The following is a 27,293-nucleotide window of genomic DNA, read 5'->3' as shown; positions in this document are numbered from 1 at the left end:
GTGCGAGCTTCTCAACGGCCGGCAGACATCGGCTGTCTGACAGCTCGACCGGGAATCTTGCTTCCTTCTTATCTGGGCAGCGCATTTTCTCTCGCTGGAATCGGCATGAGTCAAGGTAATCGGTCGGCAACCTCCTCATCCCTCTTTTCTGTAGCGACGCTTTGATAGCGATACGAAACGGAAACCTGACAGTTAACTTGCTGTTGGAATTACCGACGAGTCTGTCGACTGATTGTCCATAATGTCAATGAGTTCTGGCGCAGTTTTTCGCGGGAACTGCATGATTCCAACTTTTACTGAACGCTATTTGCTCATTGTTTTGTGTGGTCCCGTATGTTCCAAACTTAGAAGTTACAATATCATTGCACAAGGCGAAGTTCGAAGCATTTGCTTGAAACCTTCGGCAGAAATAATTATTGTTATCGGGCCGCCAGCTGTCCAGTACCTTCTTACTTTTATTTTTTCGTGCTTTTTTTAACCCAGAACATTGATATAATTGAGCTGGATAAGCCACGTCGTGGAGTTTTCAGGGGCGTAGCCCGCGCGAGCTCGTCCCACATTGAGCGTTTCACCGACGTTCGCTGGCATCACTCGGCGTCGACACGGAAGCGTTGCACTGCTCGGCGTCGATGACGGCGTCGAGAGACGCAATATGCAATGAAGGTCATGCCGGTATATGATTCGATATGACTACGACGATAGCACGAACATATCATGCAACTTGTGCCGTTCTTATCGTTCCAGATGCATATCACGCGATTACATGCCACTCATGTTATTTCATACACATTTAGTATCATGGCATTCCACGATACGACACGCTATATGCCACGATATTATTATAGCTTAGATAAAAGAAAAACCACTTCAGTACCTTTTAATTTATGCAATTCATGTCATGGCATGTTTCGCAGATCATTTCTGTAATGCATGCACGCCATCTATGTTGTGGTACACCATGTTAAAGAAACGACCCTAAGGGCATCTTACCATTTATGCCATTCACATTTATCGTACACGCACGTCATGCCATGCATGTACATTCTGGTATATACCAAGGTAATGAAAAGACTACCACGGCACCAAATGGGCATCTAGCTATTCATGCCATGACGGCTGTGTCATGACATACATGACATGTATGTCATACCATTCATGCATGAGATGTCATTCATATTTGTCGCAAATTCACGTCATGACATGCACATTCTGATCTACACCAAATTAATGAAACGACCACGACAGTGTCAAGTCTACACAAATAGGTACGGTGAAACTTTTTTTTTTTTTGTATTCGCCCAAAAATGTTTCGCGTTTAAAATAGAATGCATGCGGCGTACCTTCGCCTCATCTATGGATGAGGCGGAGGTACGCCGCATGACTTCTTAAGTTCTAAAGTTGTATACGACTATAGGTTGTAACCGACTATAGTTTCTATTTTTTTGGAGTCCCCCAATTTCGGAGTCCTGGGTTATGATTTTGACTGAATAAGCGATGGGACGACTGAGACGGTGTGCCTCTATGGGCGTATACAGATGGCGGCGACATTCGCAACACGATGCTCCGCTACTGGGAGCATTTCGACCCGAGCCTCGAGAGCATGATGCTGGACGCCCGCGCACAGCTGCTCAACGTTGAAGAAAGCGCCGAGATCCTGTCGCACCTACCCGACATCTCGGGAAAGGATGTGCTCGAGCTCGGCGCCGGAATCGGGTACGTACAAAAGCTTTTCTTTCTTTAATTGAAGCAGCTTCACTGACGTAACGTCGCGAAGACTGGTTAAACAGCGCGGAGCAGGTGGCATCGCATTGGTATACGCACGGGCTTCATCGGTACACAAACGAGGCCATACAAATTTTCTTGCTGTCTCCCTACGAAATGTCTTCTAGAAACTCTTTCTTCCTTCATATCATACTTTGTATGTTTACTTCTTTGTTTCTTTGTTTTTGTTTCTCTCCTCTTTTTCATCCTTTCTCTCTCTCTCTCTCTCTCTCTCTCTCTCTCTCTCTCTCTCTCCTTTCTTTGTTGCTCTCTATCTCTCTTTCTTTCTTTAGCCGTGGCACATACGCTTTTGTCAGAGGACTGCTTCATGTTTAATGGACCAGCGGGGATTAGTGGGGCTTATCTATATTTCTGTGGCGCATGTCCGCTAGGAACTGCGAACGCTACCCGGAAGGAAGGAAGAACTTTATTGGGCGAGCGAGTCTGGGCCCTTTCCGGGCCCTGGGCCACCACACGGCCCTCACATTGCGCGTATGTGTCCAGACCACGCAGGGCCAGGGCACTGGCACCCCGGTTCACACAGCGAAGTTGTGTGTCCGGATCCTGCGACGCAAGGAGGACCTCACATTCCTCCTGTGTTCTGATCATAGGCGTGCGCACAGGCTCGGTGAGGGGGGGGGGGGCTATTCACCTAAGAAGGGGGGGCACAAAGTCAGCCCCACACATTGACATATAATAGGGGGGGGGGGGGCGCAATGTCAGCGCCATACATTGACATAACTGGGAGGGCGGGGGGGGGGGGGGCGCTGCGACCAACCTTCGCCCCGCCTGAAGGAACCCTGCGCACGCCTGTGGTTCTGATGGCGGGCTGCCCCTGCGGGGGAGGATCGGCAGGGCAGCCAAAGAGAATCAGGTCTAAGGTGGCGGGAGACTCTCCACAGAGAGTGCACCGCGGAGAAATGGGGCTTAAATAGCTCCGCTGTTAAAAATGACCATTCGCTGTCCATGACCCATACAAAGATGCAAATAGACCAATAGAAGAAGGGAAATTGCTTATTGTCAGAGAACATGAGGAGGAAGAAAATAAACTTTTATTCTGAGCAAGCGCAGTGTGCTTCCTATGTGGGCGGCCTCTTTACTCCAGGTAGCGGCGGGCGATGGCCACATCTCGAGCCCGTTCGATCAGGCTGCGCTGATTATTCGGGTACGGTTCTAATAGCTAGGCCACCGACTGCTCTTCGGATATTGCTTGATTGCCTATACTGCGGCAGCTTTTCGTACACATCTCCACACCATATGGTATAGGGTATCTGGTACAAGGGCGTTCGGTCGATGAAATTCGGTGCCTAAAGATGCCGTGAGCGTAACTATTGCAATGGTTTGCAAATTTCTGAGGGTTACTGCCTATTCCCTAGTTAGACTGGGGTGAGTTGGCGATAAGTTCGTCCTTCTAGCCTGCAGGTAGAAAAAAAAAGAGAAAAAGGGGGCGGGACATTCGCATTTTGTTTAGGAGAAGTTTCATGAGAATGGTCAATCTGACTGTAGTTAGTATTGGTTCATAGTTTACACAGCGCAAGAACATGAGGACTTAGGCGAGACAAGAAACTGCAGGACAAATGAATGAATGAATTAATGTTAAAGAAAAGTAAGGCGTGCATACACGGACGCTAGAGAAGAGAACAAGAGGATACAAATGGTAACATTTGTGTTGTCTTGATAATCAGCTCACGGCGCCTTCGGGCGACAAAAAGAAAGAGAGACAGAGTGAAAGAAACTTTGGGGACAAGTTGGTGCGCTAAAACAGAGTAAACAATCCACGATTCCCTGCGTCTTCTCTGGACCCAAATAAAGTTTGCATCATCATCATCATCATTCTTTTCAGTGTTTAATTCTTGACTCACCTTTTCTCGTGCATGACTGTCGTCGCACTTTGCTGGTATTTTCCTGACATACTGCCACGCGGGCTCCTTTTTGTATTTCTATGTAACCGGTCCGTTACACGTATACAGCCACTGCCTTTCGCAAACCGCGCCCGAATGTCTGGGAAGCTTCCAGTTTATTTTAGAATGTTCTGATAGGCCCGAGCGCGCAAACGTCAACAGTTGAGTTTATTCTGTAACTAGCGCGGCCACCAGCGATAAGACTCGAACGTTCGACGCCACATGTACAAATGCCGGCGCGCCTAACCACACATCAGATTACTCGACGGCCCGCGCCGCTATCAGTGTACAGCGTAAAATGGTTGTACGTTGCCTTTTCATTCTTCCGGGCAGAGATTCGCCGAAATAAAAAGTTTAGTCTTGAACAAGCCGACTGCTGCCTTCGTCCACGTCACGACCCCGTGACACAATGCTCCACGTTGGCTTTTTATGTCCTATATTTGAGCAAAACTTTAGCAGAAACTGTTTTCCTTTAACATTCCTTTTTTTTTTTTTATCGCCAGTGCAACGCACTTATGTGGTTCTGGTATACTCATGCTCTGCAGTCGTGGGTGTGTAGCTTTGTCGGTAATACACTCGCCTTGTGGGCGTAGGGTCCTAGGTTCGAAACCCACGGTCAACAACAAATTTTTATTTCTTTTATTTACTTCTTTGTAGAGATTCATCTTACGTGACGTGACAAATGGACGGACAGACGCAGTTTTCTCGTTCAGTCAGCATAGAAATTCTTACGTATTTAAACTTTAATCCACGCATAATCTAGCTCCTTCGGAATTTGTACAAGTGATGCGTAAGCGTAGAGTCTTGTTCTAGGAAAGCCTATGGTTGCGGACTTCCTTAGAACTACGGTGTGTTTAGAACATATATTTTTCAGGCGGCATCGGCACGGCGTCTTTCTTTGTATCTAGTGTTCGTAAGCGTTTCGAACGGTCCAACGAAAAGCCCATCCTGCGATCATCGAAACGCCTGTTTCGCACTAACTTTCACGATGTCGTAATTTTTCTGATGCGTGCAATGCTCACTGTCGGCTTTACCTGTTCTCATGGAGAGGGCTTTTATTAAACCACCACTAAGTGTTTCGGAAAAGCCGTCGTAAAGGTGTTCTCCTCTTACTTCTTTTTCTCTCTCTCCTTTTTTCTTTTTTTGTATCTCCGGTACAACGGATTCATAGGGCTAAGATACATTCGCCGTCTGCAAGCGTTGCTGTTTAGCCAAGAAGGTAAGGTGCTCACGTTCGAAGCGTGAGGTCATAGGTTCGAAGCCCAACACCGCCAAGAAAGCGCGATTGCTTTTTTTATTTACTTCTTTACATCGATTCGTCTTTCTATGTTTTTCATGTCTTTATTCCCATTATTTCTCTCTCTGAGTGCACCAGTGGTGAGTAGTGGGATTTCCTCCCCCTCCTCACCATCACATCTCTCCTCTCGCGCACTTCCCTTTCCCACCCCCTTGGTACACTATACGATACAAGGCTGTGCTATGCTTTGCTAGCCTGTCTGGATAGCCGAGTGGTTAGGACGCTCGCCTACGGATTGACTGTACGCAGGTTCGAATCCTGACTCGCGAAGAATTTTTTTCGACAAGAATTTTTCCCTTTCTTTATACATTTCTTTCCGTCTCTCTATTTCCTTCTTTCTCTCTATCTGTACTCGTTCTCAGGGTTATTATAGGCCACGCCGTAGCGGTAAGTAGTGGGATCTGCCCAAATTCTGTGGCACATAGCTGTTCGTGATGATGATAGTTTTCTGATAGGCAGCACATTACGGCTAGCTTAAACGGCTTCGCTGTTAAAAAAATTCATTACACATGATTCTAATTATACCATAATCCCTGAATGTCCTCAGCTTAACGAATGTATGCGTTAATGAGCACATTACCTTTTATCAAGCAAACTTCACTAAACCTCATTACTAAGTGTTTCCGGTTTGGTGCACCTGACTGGGTAGTTCTCATGCATTTCAACAGGAGCCTATTGAGCTAAGGGCTCCACTGAGTCTGTAAGTTTGTTTCACCGCAACAGATGTCGAAAAGAAGTCGAAAAAGTTGAGGCCCTTATCATCCATGATAAGGCTCAACTTTTGTCTGACGTCACACAAAACATGGCGTTCTCTTTTCGACATGTATTGCGGCGAAGCAAACGCATCAGGTGAACCATTTGCTCAGAAGGTTCATTGTTGAAAGGTGTGACGTCAGACAAAAGTTGAGCCTTATCATGGGTGATAAGGGCCTAAACTTTTTCTACCACTTTGCGACATCTATTGCGGTGAAGCAAACGCTTGAAGGCTGGTATACGATCAGAATTGGTTGATCGTTGAAAGGCGTGACGTCAGACAAAAGTTGAGCCTTATCATGGGTGATAAGGGCCTAAACTTTTTCGAGTGGTTTTGGCCGTTAACTGCGGGAAGCCAGCGCATCGGGGGAACGTTTGGCTCGGAAGGAACGCACAGTAGCCCATGGCTGCATGGTGTGACGTCAGACAAAAGTTGAGCCTTATCATGGGTGATAAGGGCCTCAACTTTTTCGACCACTTTTCGGCATCTATTGCGGTGAAGCTAACGCATAGGGGGGAATCTTTTGCTTGGAAGGCTGTTATACGCTCAAATTGGTTCATCGTTGAAAGGCGTGACGTCAGACAAAAGTTGAGCCTTATCATGGGTGATAAGGGCCAAAACTTTTTCGACCACTTTTTGACATGTATTGCGTTGAAGCAAACGCCTCGGGGGAACCTGTGGCTCGGAAGGCTTCTATTTAAATACGTGAGAGCTGACCAAGCAGGCACCGAAAGCACCAAAGAAAACAGGTACGGTGAGGTTTTACTTAGTTAAGAAATTGCGCTCATTACCGCATACCATTATTGCATAGGCTTACGTTTCCGGCCGGAAATGCACCCTGAACTATTTTTATCAAAATTTGATGAAACTTCGAAAAATTCAAGATTTCCAGAGGCTATGAGGCTTATCTTTTCAGTCAGAAATCTCACCAAAATTTATTTGTGAAATGACGCACTTACCGATGCTTAGAAAGGCAACCGCAGCACTTACAGCTGCAACAAAGTGCAGACCAACTTGTAAACACTGTCTCCTGTACCGATGTGGTAGCCGAGATGGTAACGTGTTGAGCTCGTTACCGAGAAGTCGCTGGTTCGAATCACGCTGGTGTTCTCGCTGAGCACCTTTTATTTATTTATTTTTTAAATCTTCACACATACAAAAGAAAAACACTCCTGGTTCGCCGCACAGGACGACGCCAAGTAATCCCATGCCAGCTGTTTCGGAGCCCCTCAAGCGACTGGGGCTTCGTACTGCCGTAGCACCGCCCCGAAGTCCGCTTGTATTAAGCTGGTGGGTGACCGGTCGGCACTAGGGATCGAACCAGGCACCTCTCGAATTGGAAGCTGACGCCCAACCGTCTCGCTACTGCGGCGGTGAGAGTATTTGTAAGCAACGATAAATATATACATTTTATCAAATAAGACGAAACGACAGAAAATTAAAAAGTTAATGTTACAGCCTGATCTCTTTGGTAAGGATGCCAGCATCGTGATTCGAACCACCGCCCTTTTAGCTACGAGCTGAACACTCTATCCACTCGGCCACCGAACTGCACGCAAAACAGTGTTTGCAAGTTGGCCTGCACATTTCTGTAGCGAACCCAAAGCTCGGGTTGGGTGTCCAAGCCTGTATCATTTCACAAGTAAACTTTGGTGGCATCATTGACCGATTGGTGAGGCCTCTGTAAATCTTGAATTTTTTCGATTTTTTGAAGTATCGTTGCATATCAATGAAACAAATTTTGGAAGCATTTCTCACCGAAAAGGTAAGCATACAGCAAAAGCTATTTCGTCAAAAATGCACCCAGAACTAATTTTATCAAAATGCGACGATACATTGAAAAACCAAAAGATCCAAGAATCGCAAACGTCCTTGGCTTACCTTTTCGGTCGAAAACGTACCCAGAAATAATTTTATCCAAATGCGACGAAACATTGAAAAATCGAAAAATCCAAGATTTGCCAAGGCTGTGAGCTTCGTAACCACTCGGCTATCCAGGTACGCCAGCAGAACAAGCATGCAAGAAAACGAGAAAAAGAGAAAGAAAGAGAAACATAGAGAGAGAAAGAAACCGATAGAAAGAGACAGAAAGAAAGAAATAAACAGAGGGAGAGAAATAAAGAAATGTATAGAAAGAAAAACAAATAGATAGAAAGAAAGCATAGCATAGCTATGTTATAGTATAGTATAGCAAGGGGGTGAAAATGTGAGGGTGAGGAGAAGGGTAAAGCATAGCATAGTCACGTAAAAGGTAAGTGAGGCTGAGGATGAGTGATGTGAGGAGGAGCACCACTAGTGCGTAGCTTCCCCAATTTGTTCTTTTTTTTTACAGTAAACATGTCTTTGCGGACCCTGTGGCGTTCGCTAAAGCAGGTTGCGTGACAAGGGGGAAAGGAGGAGTCTTGCGGGAAGGGAAAGGGAAGGAGGTCACGTGACCGGGAGAGGAGGTGTAACTGAAGGGCGGAGTGAATAAAGAAATAAGACCAAAACAAACGTCCTTGGCGAAGCGAGGTTTGAACTCGGGCCCGCCCTCACGGTCCGCAGACAAGTGTCATAACCACTGGGCTATATATCCACACTTGCACAGCAGGAATTTATGCGAAGCACATGCCTGCAAGAGGGGAGTGACCACGTGGGCGTATCACGCCCCTCCATCCTTGAATCGAATCACGCGCGCGTCTGCGTGGGGTCATTCTCGCTCCGACGTTGTCATGTTCGTTGGGCGGACGTGGTGCGCCCGAGACGCCGAGCCTAGTCGGTAAGACACTCGTGTTCTGAGCATAGAGCCCTAGGTCCGAAACTTTGTTCGGAACCTATCACCGCCAAGAAAATTTATTTTTATAGCGGATAAACGCGAGCTTGGTCCGGGCGCAGCGATGTTCGCAGCATAGCCAAGTCGGGAGAGGGGGCAAGCGCATAGCGAGAGGGAAAGTATAACATAAGCTTAGTATAGCAAGGTGAGGTTGAGGGAAAGGGTAAAGTATAGTAAAGGAATGTAGTGTCAAGGCAAAGAATGAGTGAGGCGAGGGGGAGGAGGAATCTTGCTTTGATCCTGCTTTGCTAAACCACGCTTTTCTTCGCCTAGCTTTGCACAAATTTGCCGAGGCTTCCCCTCAGCTCCGTTGGTTATTGGTGTTTGCCATAGCAAAGCCACGCCTAATTTTTTTCTACACTCATTTCTTCATGCCGACTCGTCTTATGTGAGAGAGAGGGGAAGGGAAAGAGGGAGGGACGAACGGGCACAGGTTTCTTGCTGAATCGGCACTCTTTCTATCTATATTTCTCTTCCCTTTCGTCATCTCTTTGTTTCTCTTTCTCTCTGTTTTTTCTCTCTTTCGTGTTTGTTTCTTTCTATACCTTTCTCTCTCTTTCTATCTTTCAATTTCTTTCTTTGTTTCTCTTTCTTTCTCATTCGGTCTTGCTCACAGTTTTTTTTAATCTCTTTTTCGTGTCTGTTTCCTTCTTTCTCTCTCTTTCTACGTCTTTCTATCTTTTTGTCTTTATTCCCTTTATTTCTAGTTTTCCCTTTCTTTCTTTCTATCGTTTTCTTTCGCTCTCTCTCTTCCTCTCTTTCTCTATCTCTATTTTCTCTTTATTTCTATATTCCCCTCTCTCTCTTTCTCGTTCACGTGCTCTACTTTGTCGAGCAGAGCTTTCATTTAAACGCTCGCATCTGCTGTACTCGGTAGTGGGGCTTGCCCAATTCCGGTGGCGCATACCTACCTGTGGTTTTCTGCCCACACCAAAGCTTTTACGGCCGGCTTAAACTGCTCCGCTGCTACAAGGCAGCTTTGTATGCCATTGTTCTTTGCGTCACGCCACCTTGGCAGGATATGGCTGTTTAACCGGCGGCTCCAGTGAATCGCGCTGTCCTGTCCTGCTGATAGCTCGACTGGGCTTCTCCTCCTCCTTCGCCGTAATCCGTACGGTGAGTGAGTGAGTAACAACTTTATTAGTCGAAGGGGTGAGGGGTAAGGGAGGCTAAGCCACGAAGGCTGCCAGGCTGTGCTTCTCGATGACTTCTTCCGCTCGTTTCAGGACCCGTGTCTGGATGTCTCTGTCGTTGCTGGAGAGAAGGGCCTCCCATTGTTCCTCGGTGGGGGGTGAGCAAAGGATAGCTCACAACGCAGTCTTGACAACTCGGCAGCACACGTTGTGTGCAACGAGGCACTACAGCTCTGACAAGGAAGAAAACAAATCAGCGAAAAGAAAATATAGCCTGGACTTGACAGCCTAGATCAACGTTGCTAGTTGAATAACAATTGTCTCGACGTACTGCATGACAAGCAATCTGAAAGAGCGAATCTTGCGTGTTTTGAGCCACGCGCATCTGTCAATTTATGTCGAGCCGCAAACGTCAATATTAATAAAATAAGAATGAATGTATGGAATAAACGTTTATTTCCGATACAGTGTTCTCAGCGTGCAAGCCAGGGTCGCTTCAGATGGGAGGGTCCCTTATTCCAGGAACCCTCTGGCCGCAATCGCATCCCGGGCTCTGGTGACGAGACGTCATTGGTCTTCCAGATCGCGGGTGGAGATAAAATAAGACATTATAATTAATAAGTGATGATGTATATGTATGCGCTTTTACGCGGGTTAAGTTACAGGGGCTAGGTTATGAGTCTAGCCGTCGTAGTAATAAACAGTTAAGCTGGATGAATGATTGAAGTGCAAAAAAAGAGAGAAAAGAATGTGTTCGGAGCTTTAATGAAAACACAAAAATACGCAGTCGCTTCACCAGCAAGTTGGCCGCCCAGGCACGTCACGTGACCGCTGTGGACTTCATACCTGCATACGTCGAGTCAAACCGGCGGAGGAACGGGCACCTAGACAACGTCACGTTCCTCCAGTGTGACGTCATGAAACTTGACCGACCGGCAGAGAGGTAAGGCCTGCTGCAATACGACTCTCGCCAAACTCGTACCGGCGAGTCAGTCAGTTTGCAAAAAAAAAACTCATAGGGTCCCTTACGCATCCGGCTCAGTCGACTCGAAGGTGAAAGCCATCTTCTTCTCCTTTTCCTTCTAAATCGATGTACTGAACCTCCCGAGCCTCCCTCCGAAAGCTTTCTGCAACTAACGTGGTTTTGCACTGCCTCCGGTTTCGGCCCACCTATATTTGATCAAGCAAAGATGTCATGTGATGACGCCACCATGTGACATCGTTATGTGACGTCACAAATTTTGTTATCTCAGACGTCATCACGTGATGATTTCTCGCATCAATCATGTGGACACCGCCGACGTGGGAATCCGACGCGGGACGCCGGTCAAGGTTAAAGTTAATGCGTTCTTTGATTCACGGAAAGCTTCGAATCTCAGCGACAGTTTATGCCACACCAACCTTAAATAGCCCTTCACCAGATTCGGGCAGTGCAAACAAAAGTGTGGTGCGTAGAGGTATGCCCTATGCGGGTACAAACTGCGGCAGCATAGAAATAGTTGAGCACGTATTACTTGGATGTCCCGCTTACCGTGACGAGAGACCGTAACGTATAAGCGAAAAAATGGACATGATTTGCTTTATCCGTTAACGTTACGCCGCATATTAGGGCCAATGCCCGGCCCTTCAAAACAGCGACGAGTTTTAGAGTCACTATTTAATTATACCTGTCAGAAATTGGCCTAATTGGAAAGCTTTAACGACTATTTCATACAGAGAAGCCCAAACTTACCTGACATCCCAGTTGTAAATATTAGTATCAGGTTCACTTGCGCATTTCGTATCTTGTTAGATTATTTCTTTTACAATTTTCTTCCCTCTCCTCTAGAGTAGCATGCCAGCACGATTATGCAGGCGCCGGCAAAAATCTGTTTTTTCCAATAAAGAACCCCCCCCCCCTTTTTTTTATCTCTCTTGTGCGTATAGATCACTCTGCAGCAATCGCGTCTCTGAATTATGAAGCGCCTGCGCGGCGCGAAACATGTATCAATTCATTACAGAACGCCGCGCGCCCTACACTCTTCGCGTTAGCCGCAATTCGGTGGAGGCCGGGAGGGTACGAGTTGACACGAGTACAAGTTGAGAGTACAATCCCAACGTACAAGTTGAGATAGCTGTGATGGACAGGTGCAACTTGTCTTTATGTGTCGCCTGTCGTGCATATTTTGATCCGCCCGAAGTGTGCATATACTTCACTTGGGCGCCAAAATAAACCTTGTTTATAGCTGAAAGCGCTGCTGTGCGTGTCCTCTTCAAGTGCGTGTAATGTGCATATGGATTAATGGAGCATTGAGCAGTGCAAACATTTTACCTACGTATTGGGATATTTGGCTCTAATGTAGCCTACGGTTCAAAATGCGTGCAACTATCAAACAAGCAAGTGTGCCACTTTACACATAGGCAAACTCTAATCGCGGAGCGATTGGCATGAGTTGATGTGCCTAGGTTTGTTTTGTTTTATTTTTGTGTTTTGAAGAACGATGGCGGTGTTTTTTCACGCAGCGTCGACGTAGTGTTTAGCAACTGGCTGTACATGTACCTGAGCGACGAGGAATGCATGCAGCTGCTGCAAAAAGAGGTCTGCTGGCTCAGAGACGGCGGCCTGCTCTTCCTCAGGGAATCTTGCTTCAAGCCATCCGGTGAGCATATACAGTCAACATAACCAGCGCCGACAATTATATGCTGATAAAAATGCAAAAAATAGCTATTTTTTTTCTCGGTAAGCGCATTTGCCGGAAAAGGTGTAAAAATTTAATCTTTAAATACGGTTGCTTAACTAAATAAACCGCTGGCCAACTACTTATTCATAGATATAACATATGCAGACACCGCACGTCAATGATATGATCTACGTCCTGAACACGGCGTCATCGCGCCATTAAATTCTTCAGTTTAACATCTCGCACAATTCTGTCTTCCTTTCCCGAAGGTGATGTGAAGCGGACAACCAATCCGACTTTCTATCGGAGGCTCTCAGACTATTACAACATGATCAAGAGAGTTTCCAACGCAGCCGGTGACACGATCGAGTGCTTCGTCGTGGAAAACGTGGCCAACGTGAAGGCTTACATCAAGGTTGGTATTGCGAACCACTGCACCCGTTCGAGTGACGGAAGAAACAAGGGTTATGAGGTAGCCGATATAGAAACAAGACAATCAGTTTTGTATTCTCCACATTATGTTTCTTATTTAACGTATTTATGTCGCGGCCATGTTGTCCTTATATATGCATACAGAAAATATACAGTTAATAAAATTTTCAGAGAAATATTTGTTTCATGCAATCGAACTTTTAAAATCAAGTAACTGGGGGGCATTTGGATGGAGTCGAAATGCTAGACGCCCGTGTACTGCGCGATGTCGGAGCACGTTTGGTCGAAATTTCCGGAGCCCTCCACTACGGCGTGCCTCATAACGATGTCGTGGTTTTGGTACGTAAAACACCACATGATATTATTATTATTTTTTTTATTATTATTGTTGTTGTTGTTGTTGTTGAGTAACTGGGCTAGAAATATCGGTTGTTGTTCGTTCCATTTGTTTGCTGTAGTACTGGCGTCGTTGCCTAACTGCTGTTCTCGAGTAAATATCAGAATCTTCGAAAACAGTCGCCGCTTGCATCCATTTTCGTCCCACTAACCTTTCATAAGTATTGTTATCTGTTATTGTGAAAAGAAAAAAAAAATATTATCCCCATGGAAAAACTGCCACCTGTACGACTGTCGTTGGAATCGCTGTGTATTCAGACGACGAACCACGCGATAAACAGGACGCGTGGGAATCTGCCTGAAATTTGCGCACGCGCGCTACATCATATCACCGGTATTTACACAATAGCACGGGTGACGAAACGTCGTTTTTAGTTGTTGTTTTCTTATTTACTTCTTAGCGAGCGTTCGTTTTCTTTTCCTCGTGTTCTTTCCTCGACAGATGTCCACCGCGGTGGTACAGTTGTTACGGTGACTGGCCGCTGACGCGAAGGTCACGGGCTCGCTACCGGCCGCGGCGATCGCATTTCGATGGAGGCGATATGCTAGAGGGCCGTGTACCGTGCGATGTCAGTGGTGTAAAGAACTCCAGACGGCTCGAAATTTTCGGAGCCCTCCACGATCATGCTCATATCGCGGTTTCGGCAACCCCAGATATCCATATATTATTCCTTCACCAGAAGGGTTCGTTCATAAAGGAATTTTGCGACAATTTCTAATAAGCGCCTGGAGTGAATATGAATTGTTTCGTTTTACAAGATGTTTAACGTAATCGCACACTTCTATAGAGCTATTTAGGCTAGAGAGATAACCACCATCGCGTTCTGATGGTCAGAGTGTTCTGTAGCGAATGCTTACTCCATAAACTTTAGCATAACGGCCACAATAGCCATACGGTCAGGGTGCTATTCCGCTGGGCACTTTCCGGGGTCCTGCATCGGCTAATCCACAACGAGGACGGGCCAAGTTCAAACGCAAGTGTTTGTCGATCGTGTGTTTTTGCGGCGTCAGCCAGCACAACAGCCAATCGAGCTTTTCAGAAGTGCCTGTTTTCGTCGAGAGCCTTCCTTATCGCATAGAGCTTTCTGGCTAGTCGAATGTGTTTTACGGAATGTGCCACTCGGGGTTCCTGAATCGCGTGAGCGCCGACGTCAGGTTGTACTGTATCAATGCAGCGGAACGCGCGACATCCCTGTCACCCCTGCAGCGCTGACTGCGAGGTATCGGTCGCCTGATTTCGAGCTGCCGGTCGATAAGCAACGCGCAACGTCTCCCGTTAGGTACCTAAAAAAAAAGAAAAAAAAGATAAAATCGGCTGATTGAAATTAGGGGTATAGCGTGACAGCATGAGTGAAACTTCAGGCTTCTCACGTGAAGAGTCACTGCATGTTTTTTTTTTTTCTTTTTCTGTTTTTTTGCGCTGGCTTTCGATCGCAAGGTATGCGTATCTACGTATCGCCTGTACTGAAGATAGCTCTGTAGTATGCCGTCATCAGTTCTTTTGTCCGAAAGATTACGTTCGCTGCGCATGATAAGACCTAAAGGAGGCGTTGATAAGACGCTGCAATTCGCTTGTCCCTTTTGTCGCGTCGTGCTTCGTTGGCAGTGACAGTGACCATCAAGGCATTTTTCTTTTTTTTTTGAGGAAGGGAGGGGGACGATGGAGTGCTCCACAAACTCGCACACTACGTCATGACTCGCACAATAAGAAAGGAAAGGAGGTTGGGGGGGGGGGTGTTTTCTTTCAATACTTCTAGGGAAGTCCTGCCCCTTCCCCTGGGCTCCCACTCCATTCGCCTGCCTTGGTTTATCACAAGCGGACAATGCGTTCTTTTCTACAACCAAGTCACGTACACCTACCTCCTCCAGATCTAGCCTGCCAAGTTTGTTTTGCGAGCAGCTGATTTCGAATTGATTGTTGCGACAGCTTTTTCCGTCTAGCGAACAGGCGCCGCCGGTGTGACACTCCTATCTCGTCGTCTGGACGGAGAGTCAATTTCGGAAAGCTCCGCTTTGCCATTGGTCGCACCTGCGTCGTCGCGTCGTCGTCAAGGTGATTCGTACACTCGACGCTTGCATTTCGGCGCCCTTGGGCAGGCAACTATGCAGTGTTTTAGATTGAAACACTTACCCGTGCGGCAGAAAACAGCGCAAATAGAACGAGGACTAGGGAATAGTGGACACAACATTCGCTATGAATCCTTACCAACTTGCCCAGCTCTTAGTCCTATTCGATGTTATTTCTCAGCGCTCTCCTCCATCCAACTTCCTACCCCGACAAATGCCCTGGCTGCGGTGCGGTACCGACGTTATTTCACGTAACGCTGGAATGTCAGCGTCCACCAGCCAGGCGCTCTCCCATCTCCTCTCCTATTCCAACCCTGCAAGACTGGGAGGCCATGCTGCGTGACGGAAGCCCGAGTGGCCAGCGGGCGTTGGTCCGTCGGGCACGAGACGCGGCAGCGGCTGTTGGAGCTCTGGACTGAGAGCCCCACCCGACAGTTCTCAATACTTCTAATAAAAGTTTTTCTCTCTCTCTCTCTCAGCGCTCGCGTTGTGTCCACTGTTCGTTGGTCCTCGTTACTTGCGCTGTTTAGCTTACAATTCGCTATGAATCCTTACCAACTTGGCTAGTTCTCAGTCTTATTCGAAATCTTGTGCACGTTCGTTCTGTTTTCGAATGTTAGGTTTCGTCTCATGCCTTCGCCCAGAAGCGCCAGCTGTCGTCGTCCCAAACTGCTGGCTTTTGGCCAATCGCTTGAGTGGAAACGCGAACGTTCGAAAACCAAACACAGACCGAACGCGCACAAGATTCCGTCCCTGATGAAATTATATGTTGCTATCGCAAATAGTTCAGACCGCTGGAACGATGTTGTGGAGCACCGCTGTTTGAACAGGCTACGCAATGGGCTGTACAGGCGCCAAAGTCGGTCTTCATATCTTTTTTTTTTTTCTTGCCGGCTTATCTAAGGGACGTGTCAAGTACTGGGCTATGAGCCGACTTTCATACTCCGTTATATGACATGTTATTTTTATGTTCAGTCATGGATGCAGCAGAGTCATCGACTTGTGTTTACGGCCGTAAAGCCAGGAGTGCTTTTTCTGTTGTTGATGTTGTTTTTCAACCAACCGCAACACCGATTTTCATGAGTTTATTGCATTTTCAATGTGACATATTTTAGACAACAAATTATTTTACAATATTTTTTGCAATATATAAAATTGTGAATAATCAAGCTCACAACTTTTTAAGACAGCAATAAGAAAACAAAATTACAATTCTGTAAACAGTAAATATTAGTGTCCTCTCCTAAAGGGAACGAATCCCACGAAGTTAAGCTCAGTGGAACCCAATGTAAAAAAATGAACCGTTTTTTTATGCGTTTGCATACGACTCGAAATACACGTGAATCACGGAAAGGGTGGCCACCGAAGGACCACTTTCAATGAGCGGATTGCATTGAAAAGAAAAAATAAAACAAAACGTGATAGTCAACCGACGGTGTATGCTGCGCTTTATTTATACCTTCAAGGCGTTAAAGTTTTCCAAACCGGAAACCGCAGATTTCATGTGCCAATTTGACAGCTCGCGATAGCTACGTAATCACAACTTTCTTAAAATGTACCAATATAATATGGAATGTCACAAACGCGCGCATTCAGTACGCTAGTCGTCGATCTGAAATGTCCTAAAAGTCTGTAAATGTTACATAAACAAGGTAATCATTTCACGCAAACTGTGAGTTAACACGCTGGAGAACGCTACCCTCTAATATAGTTTACAGAATTTCAATCTACATTTCTTTGTTCGGAGGGAAGAAATCCTGAAATTTCTGCTTCAAGTTTCTTCTTTTCTTTCGTATCGCCAATGTTTTGCGACATCTACAAGACAGTATTGAGGTAAGCTCCAATAAATCTGCTTGCAACGGTCAACATAACTGAACTCTTTCTTTCCAGTGCAACAACTTTCCTACTAGCCGTTTCTGAAGCTGCTTTATGAAAATATATCTCCTTGCATTTCACATGGATATTTGTAATGTTAGAGTTGTCCCGGTGTTAACCAAAGAAGGACTTAGTGCTTCTGCTGATATTGTAGCGTATTGAAGAGGGGAAACACAAACACTCGTTTATTGTAGGCGAACTTGTGCCCAGATAACTAGGTGCAAAAGTGTCCGTTCGACGAACGCACTTCTCAAGGCTCGCAGGTCAACCCACAGTCTCGTGACCGTGCGCGAGAGGCATGTGTCGCGCGGCCACAAGCGCGAGCAGGCTCGAGACATTGCGGACGCTAACCCAGCGGCCCGCTGGCTTCTTGGTAGAGAAGACTTATGTCGGGAGTCTCTGCGGCAATATTTCACACTCGGAAGGCATTATCAATTCCAAGGCTTTTGCTGGTCTTTCGCCCCCGAAGCCTTCGTAATTTTCTACTGTATATCTACATGCTTGAGGCGGACGAGTTGCGAGATTAGTAGCGTGTGTAAGAGCTTAGATATGGGCTGACAAGGTTTGCGTAAAACTCGCAGCACAAGCAGAACCCGTGTCAAGTGTGCTTCCTTGCCAAGAAGATGCGCAGCAACGCCGTGAAGGACTTCAACAGCTTCCAGGAATTCCTGGACAAGCGACAGTACTCGAGCAACGGAGTGCGCCTCTACGAGTGGATCTTCGGGGACACGTTCATCAGCACGGGTGGACTCTCCACCACCGAGGTATAGGATTGGACTCAGCTTGGCTTTCCATAGATTGCAAATCCATCGCGTTTCAAGCAATGACCTGTGGTTGAAATCTAATCGAAGCTTGTGCGCGGGATCTGCAGGGCGCGAGAGTTGAGAATGTTCTGGCGTAGAGGGCAAGCCAACAGTGACACATTCAAAGGGTAGGCGCTAGTGCAAAAGAAGGTTCTAGATATGAACCAGATCGCGCTCCTGCAGTTGGCTACCTTACCTTGAACAAGGTTGAAGAAGAACTGAAGTCTGTCGAAATACAGTACGAACAGGCTGGGGGATCATGCATATTCCGCACACTTGGGGGTAGTGCAGTATAGGACGGATGCAGGTTGGCATGAAAGCGTGGTCGATCCTCATTAAAGAAATATATTAACTGATTTGGGGAGGGGAGGGGGGCGAGCTAAGTCGTTACTTCAAGCTACCCGCGACGGTGGTCTATTGGTTATGGTGCTGGACTGCTGACCCGAAGGTCGCGGGATCAAATCCCGGCCGAGGCGGCCGTATTTTCGATAGATGCGAAAATGCTTGAGGCCCGTGAACTTAGATTTAGGTGCACGTTAAAGACATTGGAGGGAAACAGCGCGAAAGACGAACGACCAGGCAGAGAAGGACACATACAACAGCGCTGTTGTGCGTGTCCCTCTCTGCCTGGTCTTTCGACTTTCGCGCTGTTTCCCTCCAATACGTCGTACCAACTCGCCCAAGCAACAACTTTAGCCACGTTAAAGAACCCCAGGTGGTCGAAATTTCCGGAGTTCTCCACTACGGCGTCCCTCATAATCTTGTGATTTTGGGACGTTAAACCCCAAGAATTAATCAAATTACTTCAAGCTAAATGCTCAACGAAGGCCGCGAAATTTTCGGACGCGTTCTACACGAAACAAGCGAATGCAGATATAGCAGAACAAGAAGCGTACATGAAAAATGACGAGACCAACGCTTAATATTACTACTCTGAAGCGCCCTCGAAAGTAAAATTCATGGTACTTGGGTTTCCTCAACCACAAGCACGTAGGCGGTATCACGCCGTGATACAACAGGTGGCACAACAGGTTGCGCAATATTCTGCAGGACCTGTATAGTCCCGGAAATGTGAAAGCTTCGATCTCTCGTCTTTTTTTATTATCTACCGTGTTAGATGCCGTCAGATGCCTACATGACACTTCCTTACATTTCTTCAGTGGGGCGTGAAGAAAGCCGGCGTCAAGGATGGCGACCGGATCTTGGACGTCGGCTGCGGCGTCGGTGGACACGACTTCTACATGGCCGAGGTGAGCATGCCCGTATACGTGGCTCCATTTTAAAGCCCGAAGCAATGCGCAACATTCATATTGTTAAAGCGCACATTGTTAAAGCGCACTCTTGGGGGTTTTATAACGACGTCACAAGCCGCCGCAGGGCTATTATCGCCGGTGACCGAGCAGATAAAGGGGGAGTAGAAATTGCGAAGAATCATTACAGAATTACGCCAAAGGCACAATACGTATTTACGTATTCATGAAAATGGGCGTCAAAGCAAGAAGCGTTATCATTAAGCAAACTATAAATCGAAGTGAATAAATTTCACCGTATAGAAAATTGACATTGCATACTTACAGATTGGCTTAGCACTCAAGTATTGCTCTCCAATATATCCAAATCAACCTAGTAAGGTCGTTGAACAGAAGGACAGTGAAACCGCAAACTTACAGCTAGGCAACTTTGCCACAAAAACAGCCACGTGACACCGTAAACAGGATGAAGCTTGGTTAGCTAGAAAGCGCGCAGAAAGAAAATGCGGATAGCGACGCCGCCTTGAGGATACCGTACCACCTCACAGTGACGTCACAGATTTCGACGATGTCAGCTAAGGTCTTCACGACTCTTTATTGGTAAAAATGCATTAGATTGCGCCCTATGGGATTCAGAGACATAACAAGTTTCAGAAAATTTTATTGAGCCAATGTGGCAAGAAAAAAGTTGGGAAAAAAAAAAAGAACGTTGAAGTCCGCGACGCCACAGTGACTTTAAAAAAAAATTTAAACTTTGACCTTCATGTTATTTTCTAATAATCAACCTATAATTTCCAAATTAACAACAGAGTTCTTAGAGCAATATCTATCAGGCTAAACTGATTCACTGTCGAATAATTCAATATTGAATAACTGCAGGTACACCTTAATGTCCCTAGAATTATTGGGCTAGCACTTATAGTATAGTAACTTGGTCACTATCGAATAATCATAGTCTAGTCTCTTGTAGTCTAGACACTTGGTGGCGATTGTGATGTTGCAACAGCTGGGGTTAGCCTGGCCTACATTTACGGAAACTGTTCCGCCTGCGCACCTCATGAATTGTAGGGGTCTGACACCGTGTGTTAACCAGCCCCATGTCTCGTAGGAAGACGATCACTGAAGCCTGTCATAGCCTATTCGCTTCACTGAATGTCTGTCGTTACTGTTTTTCCTAATGCAGAAGTTCGACGTGCGGATCATGGCTGTGGATCTCTCCGTAAACATGATGTCCATTGCGTTAGAACACTTCGCCAAGAGGCCCCACCTCGCTGACAAGGTACGTAAGCTCGCCGTGTAGGCGTCACCATGAATTAGCATAGCACACACGTGCCCAACGTTATTATACGGGGACGTGTGCTTCTCTCTTTTAATAGTAGGAAAAAGAAAACGAAACATTTGACGTGTACCTCAACATTGTTACAGCTCAAATGCACGACGAGTGCACGTCCTGTCACTTTGTAATTGTGCTCCTCTCGCACACACATGATAACAAATGCGCGCGAACGAGCCCATTTTCGCTTGCTTGCAAGCTTCAACGTCAAAATTATTCCAAATAACGGCGATTAAATTTTAAAAAAATAATATCTTGCATCATCTTTCAATTTCACGTTTTGCTTCAATTAACAGAGGCAGAAAACTTTGCACTGAATCTCATACTGAAATCTGTATTTCTTCAAAACATTCATGTTTACTTTATTCCGTAATTGTGTACTATCGCAGCGCCCCTCACCTTAACCCGATTTCTTGTTGCACACAACAGATCCAGTTCAAGATGTCCGACGTCATGCAAGCGGAGTTCCCTGAAGCCAGCTTCGACCTCATCTACAGTAGAGACGCCCTTCTGCACATCGCCGACAAAGACACGCTTTTTGCGCTCTTCCACGTGAGTGACCCAGAGTTTAGCCGCTTCACGGCGCCCTAGTGCTTCGATTGGTCATACAGATTAGTAATAAGTCGCAAGACTAGCATCAGGATCGATGCTAGACAGCAATAGATGAAATACCTGGACTACGTCAGGAGGCTAACTACCTCCTTTTGTCCTGACCGAGGGCAATCGTTATATTGTCCGAAAAATGAATGAATGAATGGACAGGCTCGGCCGCCCCGTTTCAAATGAGATGTGAAAGATCATCTTGCGAAGGAAATGAGATGTGAAGATCTGGTCTTGCGTGGGAAATGCACCCGCCACTGTAAGCCACGTTAGATAAGCGAAGAGATAGGAGTAATCCTCGACATGACAAGCAAGATATTTAAGGTACCTGGCGGGTCGTCGAACAGAAAACGTTTTATATAGCTCCAATTACATTCCTTGTTCAGGCAACAATATGTCTTTACTGCAGATACCTCGCTGTGAATGCAATACTTGTCTCTTAACTTTCGGATTTTCAGCTTTCTTTTTTTTATTTAAATTGGACGTCTCTATAGATTTAAGATACATAGAGTGGGCCGAACAGCACGATTTTCCCCTTGAAATAACTGACAGGAAAAAAAATTCAGATAGGAACATCCATGATGTAGAAACATCCGTAATTTTTCGCACTATACTGTACTTGCAGAAATGGCTGGCACCGGGTGGTAGGATATTCTTTACTGACTACTGCCGCGGAGACAAGGACAAGGAAGAATACTCGGAGGAATTCAAGCAATACGTGGCACAGCGGCAGTACAACCTTCTCACCGTTTCCGAATATGGACAGGTATGTTCGCTGCATGCTGCAAACACCGTGTAAATATGACATAATAAGTTGTTTCACCGAGAAACCCATAGATAGCTCGAAAGCTTTACAAGATTAGTGTTTGTAGAGGGCCCCTCACCAGTTTCGGGCATTGCAAACACTTGCGTGACGCAAAAACGTTGAAATTTTAACGCAACACTTAAGTGGATCAATGAACCAATTTAGAGTGATAAATTATTCTTTGAAAAATCTACTGTCGTTAATTTCAGCATCATGTGTTTATTAAAGGAGTACTGACACGATTTTGAGACATCGCAAAAGGGACATTTTCCCTTTCCTTGGTATGCAGTGTTAACGCTGTCCACACACCGGTGTCGGAGAACACGTATAAAATATTTTAATTTTACTTTGAAGCTTTCGTCGCTGAGCATCTGCAAGCCAGCCCCACTGCAATGGACATTATCCCGACGAGTCAAGACAGTTCCCCCGAGTTTGCGAGTTCTGCATCCTGCATGCAGCCTAAATCACAGAAATCACTGTCAGGGTCACTGGACGACAGTTCACTCATCGTTGTTTATGTGCACCACGAGCAGATGACGGATTTGCCTCTAGTACGTCGCGAGTTTCTGTATCCCCGTGACGTCATACTGACATGAAACGTCACTGAGAAGCCGCCCCCTCGATATCGAAACCGAAAGTGTCTTTTTAATGTAGCGGTAATTAAAATTTATACGATGCATTCCCAGGCACCACAATACTCGTTTTAGGTTTCTCGACACCAGTATTTTTATTTAGAGCAACAATCGGAAAATTTGTTAAAATTCGTGTCAGTACTCCTTTAATAAAAGATAAAGTGCAAATTAAGTGAAACAATAAATTGGTTTAGATTGATAAATTGTACTCTGAAAACTCTAACGTCGTTAATTTCATCATCATAGCTCTATTAATACCGGAGAAAATCAAGGTCAAAGTTTCATTCTTGAAATTCGCGCCGATATCTCTGCGCGTGACATCACGGATTTTAAAGTGTATTTTCCGTATTTCGCATCACTGGCTCAACGAAATTTCCTGACACTTGGTATGTTGTATCCACGGCCCCCTCATAGGACAATGTACTTCATTTTTACTGATTAAGAAATACGTAGGCGCCGTCAAAACCTATGATGTCACGGTGTTTGGTGCAGGAACTGCAAGGTGGCGTCGCCACCGGCATTTTCTTTTTGCGCGTTTTCTCGCTTACCAAGCGTGGTGATTTTGAAATTGTGAGGGAGTAATTTACTAGTATGAGAAAAATCTTTTTGCTTTTTAGTATAGTACCTTTAAATATCACGCCAAACCCTCTTCACATGAATGTCAGTGTGGCGTCAAGGATTTCAAGGTTTCTTTTTTGTATTTTGGCCGCCTTGACGCGACAGAATTCCCCGACACCAACACTTGGTATTTTATGTCACTGGCCCCCTTAGAGGGCAATGTACCTCATTTTTACCGTCTAAGAACTATGTAGGCCCGAGCAGACACCATCAACGTGCAGATGCGAGCACCGGTTGCAATATCATGTGGCTTAGCATACAACTAAAGCAGGTAAATCATGAAGTCCAAGATAGAGCTAGGAGTCATAAGTGAAGGCCATGCACATGATGACAACAACGGTGAAAGTAGAGAGCACTTTCTTTCCTTCCTTATTGTGCAGCGCATATATATATATATATATATATATATATATATATATATATATATATATATATATATATATATATATATATATATATAGTATAACGTGTGTGTGTGAAGGAAACGCGTCCTATAAATGAACTTGCGGCTCTGAGCTATTGTGACCAAACCGAATGTTATGCGCAGCTCCTGAAAAAGGCAGGATTCGTGAACGTTAAGGCCGAGGATATAAGCGAAGACACTGTAAGCAACCTCAGAAGGGAACTGGAAAGGCTAGAGAACAGCAAGGATGAATTTCTCAAGGTAAGCAGGCTTTGTCTCTCAGGTGATTTTGTCTACACACACAGGGATGCAAGTAATTTTGATTGCTATGTGTTAACCACCATGATTGGATGGAGAAGCCGATGAAGAAGAGGTTAACATACTTTGGAGTAAAACCATGATGTCTGAGCCCCAATGCGTCTCCCAGCACTGTCGTCTTTTTTTCATTTTTGCAATCATACATTTTGGGCTCAGAGGTCCAATACCTGAATTCATTTGACACAAAAATGAAGTTGAAAATTATATTTCAGTACTTATTTAAGGCACGTTCGATCACTCGTTCAATGTGGTAATAGTATACATCGATTAACCTGCTTTTTTTTTTATGTTTTCAAAATATGCAAATCAACAAAAGCAAGAGCCAAGGAACAGGCGCTTGTGGCACACTGGGCACACTAAAGTGTCGGTATGTCTAGAGGTGCCCTTTCTGGACCTCCTGACTCCAGCAAATATCATTTACAGGGCAATGGTGTCATACAGATGCAATGATACTTTTGTGGATTCCACAGACTGCCTATGCGGCTTCAAGTTACATCAGGTTAATTGTTTACTTTATGTTTACTGTATTGCTTTTGCAGTAAATTTCTAAACATGGCTTCCGCAAGACTAGTATAAATAAAGATGGCCTTAAGTAAAACATGGTCATTATATAGTATTTATTCGCCCTTGATGCCCAATATATGCTGTTTACAAAATTACAGTGTATGCTTTTGCAGAGTTAGGAGAAGGCTACACTTTATTTTCCTTTTAGACGTTGTTTTGCACAGAAAATGAGAGCCTAAATTAACTAAATTTTTAAAACGAGCCCATGTTATACTTCACAAGGAATGTAGATCGCCACAAAAAATCAGTAATGTCGGACAACCGTTGTAAAACAGTACTGCAGCGTCAAGAACAAGATGTGTAGCCACAGAAAACCTTTTGATAGCTCCAGAGTTGTCTACAGGAGCAATGTGAATGACGGTGAGATGACGTTCAAATGTTATCACTCGAATGTTCATCACAGCATGCAAGCCTCTTATGCAACTGTGCATAGCAAATGACTGTTGTTCAAATTGGTTGTGCCAACAGGAATTCACAACCGATGACTTCGCCTACCTGAAGCAGGGCTGGGAGGCCAAGATCAAGCGCGGTGCCGACGGAGACCAGGCATGGTGCGCCTGCTATGCAGAGAAGAAGAACTAGCAGGGGGAAACTCTAAAAATTAAAAAGCACCGTGTGATTTCTCATTTTTTACAAGTGTGCTTACACAACTTGCTCGATGGAACCTCATTGGAGAGGTCACCCCAAAGGGGCCAAGAGAACAAAAAAAAATGCTCCTTGTCACAGTTAAAATCTGTTATTAAACATTTACCAACTGCTTCAAGTTCAGCTGTGAAGTCACAACAACCAGTTACAACAGTGCCGCCAGTGGCAGCAAGGCACTCCTGCACATCAAGGCACACCGACATCAACAAACAACACCAGCTTTTAGAGTTCGAATGGAGGCTACAGTGACACCACAGTGTTTGTCTTTTAAATGCGGAGCATTTCTTAGTTGCACCTGCGGCGTCGGCTGCCGTCCACACCCCCACTGCGCATGCTCGGCTCGTCTCGTGCCAGCAGCAAGCCTCTCCTCTCCCTCCCTCGCATGCTCGGCTCGTCTCGTGCCGGCAGCAGGCCTCTCCCTCCCTCCCTCCTCTCGATCGAACGCGGGCAGTCTGTATATAAGCGGCGGAGCGCGCATTCGGAATTCAGTCAAGGGTGTCTTTACTTGGCTTTCGCTTGACTTGATGCTTTGCTTGACTCGAGTAGATGCGATGGAAGCAACAGTACCTTCAATCAGCGTCCCACCACTCGTTGAAGGCAACGTTACCCCACCCTCACCGTCGTCGGCGTCAACAACAGCAAGCAACGCAGAAGACAAGGCTGCGAAGAGATGAGCACACGACGCTGAACGCAAGCGTTTGAAGCAAGCTGCGGACCCGGAACTTCGTGCACGAGAAGCTGCTGCAAGGTGGCAACGACGGGCTGCGGATCCTTCACTCGGGGAACGAGAAGCAGCTGCGAAACGGCAACGACGGGCTGTGGATCCTGAACGCCGTGCTCGAGAAGCAGCAACTGTTCGTGAACGTCGAGCAGCGGATCCATCACTCGGGTAGTGCGACGCTTCTGCGAAACCCAATTACGTAACATTCACGCGATACCCCCACCACTCTGCGACGCATTTACTCGTGTTCCCCCCGTGGGAAGATGCGGGCGACATTTTTTTTACCTCAACTAGTAATTGCTCCCAAACGTTGCTGTAAACTTATTTAAAAGTTATATGCGAGTTTTCATTATGATAGCAATTATATGGACACTCTCGACAGGTTTTCGCCGTCGCCATCATGTCCCATATAGAGTCCAAATTGATATAACATCTCCTCGTGCATCGTATGTTCTACCGCAGGTAAAAGCGCGCGAGCGGGGCCGACGGACACGGCTGGAGATGAGATCAAACAAGCCAGCCCATATTTGTTGCTTGAAGGGCGCATGCGATAACAGCACCCCACTTGAAAGGCCTGCCGTCAAAACCGAGAGGAAACGCCCCGCCCTTCTTGAACGAGCATGAAAACACGAGAGGATGGGGGTGTCACTCGAGCAGCAACTTTGACCTTTGATGCTAAGGGCACGGTCGCGAACACTGGTGCTATCTTGACAGCCATCAGTGGGCAGCTCATATACCCTTCTACATGCTGTGCTCTCAACGTGAAAAGACTGTGCGGAACGAGCATCTTTCTATGGAGCGGCCGTATTCTCTTACACCATCGTTTTGTAGTTACGCGAGATCGGATCCAAAAGAGTTAGCTACCGAGCCTCACTTCATATAACATTACAAGTTGTTGCTATCGTATTCATGGTTTCGCCCTTGCGGTTAAACTTTTTTTATCTGCTCTGTCACCACACTAATCTTAGCACCCAGTGACAAAGTGCAGAGCTTTTGTGCGCTAGTTACTGTTAGTGGTCTTTTCCAGGAACACTCAATCACAACTTTCACAACTCCCATAATGCATGAAACTATCACCAGAATTTGACGACAAATAGGGACTCGTGAATATCATGCAAACAGCTCTTATAGCACTAATCAAATTCCTCAAAACTGTTCCTCTTACTCAAAAAGAAAAGGATGTTGGGTCAGTCCTTCTGCAGAAAGTATTTCCTGTAAAACATCCGGCATTGCTCCATGAGCAACAGATTCAAATGGTCAAGGCCTCGTTGACGGGGCACCTCATTTTGCTGTTTTTAACAGTTGCATTATGGTAATCAATGACCAGCATTCGGCATCTATGGCAGTACTGTAGACCACTGTGCATCTTATTATTACACCACTTACTTGCGTATATGAAGCCACTCATCTGATGTGCGAGAGCAATTCCGAAGATGGTTTCTCAGAATGAAGCATTGAGGGGGGGAGGGGGGAGCAAAATGTTTCTTTGGCTTGATTGGTGTTGATTCTGCAT

At 45.9% G+C, this 27,293-nt stretch overlaps 1 protein-coding gene across 1 annotated transcript; it reads left to right on the top strand.

Moving 5' to 3' along the window:
* LOC119396650 (uncharacterized) lies at positions 1–25,120 on the top strand. The gene is made up of 12 exons (XM_037663939.2): positions 1–115; positions 1,536–1,713; positions 10,446–10,601; positions 12,161–12,297; positions 12,588–12,733; positions 17,670–17,852; positions 19,052–19,141; positions 20,325–20,420; positions 20,904–21,026; positions 21,700–21,840; positions 23,677–23,793; positions 24,883–25,120. Exons 1-12 carry the CDS (start codon positions 106–108, stop codon positions 24,994–24,996), a joined length of 1,491 nt encoding a protein of 496 aa, XP_037519867.1. The 5' UTR covers positions 1–105; the 3' UTR covers positions 24,997–25,120.
* Positions 25,121–27,293: the final 2,173 nt, after the last annotated feature.

This window comes from Rhipicephalus sanguineus, chromosome 6, assembly GCF_013339695.2.
Source record: "Rhipicephalus sanguineus isolate Rsan-2018 chromosome 6, BIME_Rsan_1.4, whole genome shotgun sequence".
In the NCBI taxonomy this organism is placed as follows: domain Eukaryota; kingdom Metazoa; phylum Arthropoda; class Arachnida; order Ixodida; family Ixodidae; genus Rhipicephalus; species Rhipicephalus sanguineus.
Note: the sequence above shows the minus strand (reverse complement) of the source record. Positions and strands in the feature narration are given on the sequence as shown.

What these genes read in the sequence shown, in the direction of transcription:
- LOC119396650 (XM_037663939.2), top strand. An exon ending in ACGACTTCTACATGGCCGAG is followed by an intron (nt 19,142 to 20,324) that starts GTGAGCATGCCC and finishes TTCCTAATGCAG; the next exon opens with AAGTTCGACGTGCGGATCAT. An exon ending in CCGTTTCCGAATATGGACAG is followed by an intron (nt 21,841 to 23,676) that starts GTATGTTCGCTG and finishes TGTTATGCGCAG; the next exon opens with CTCCTGAAAAAGGCAGGATT.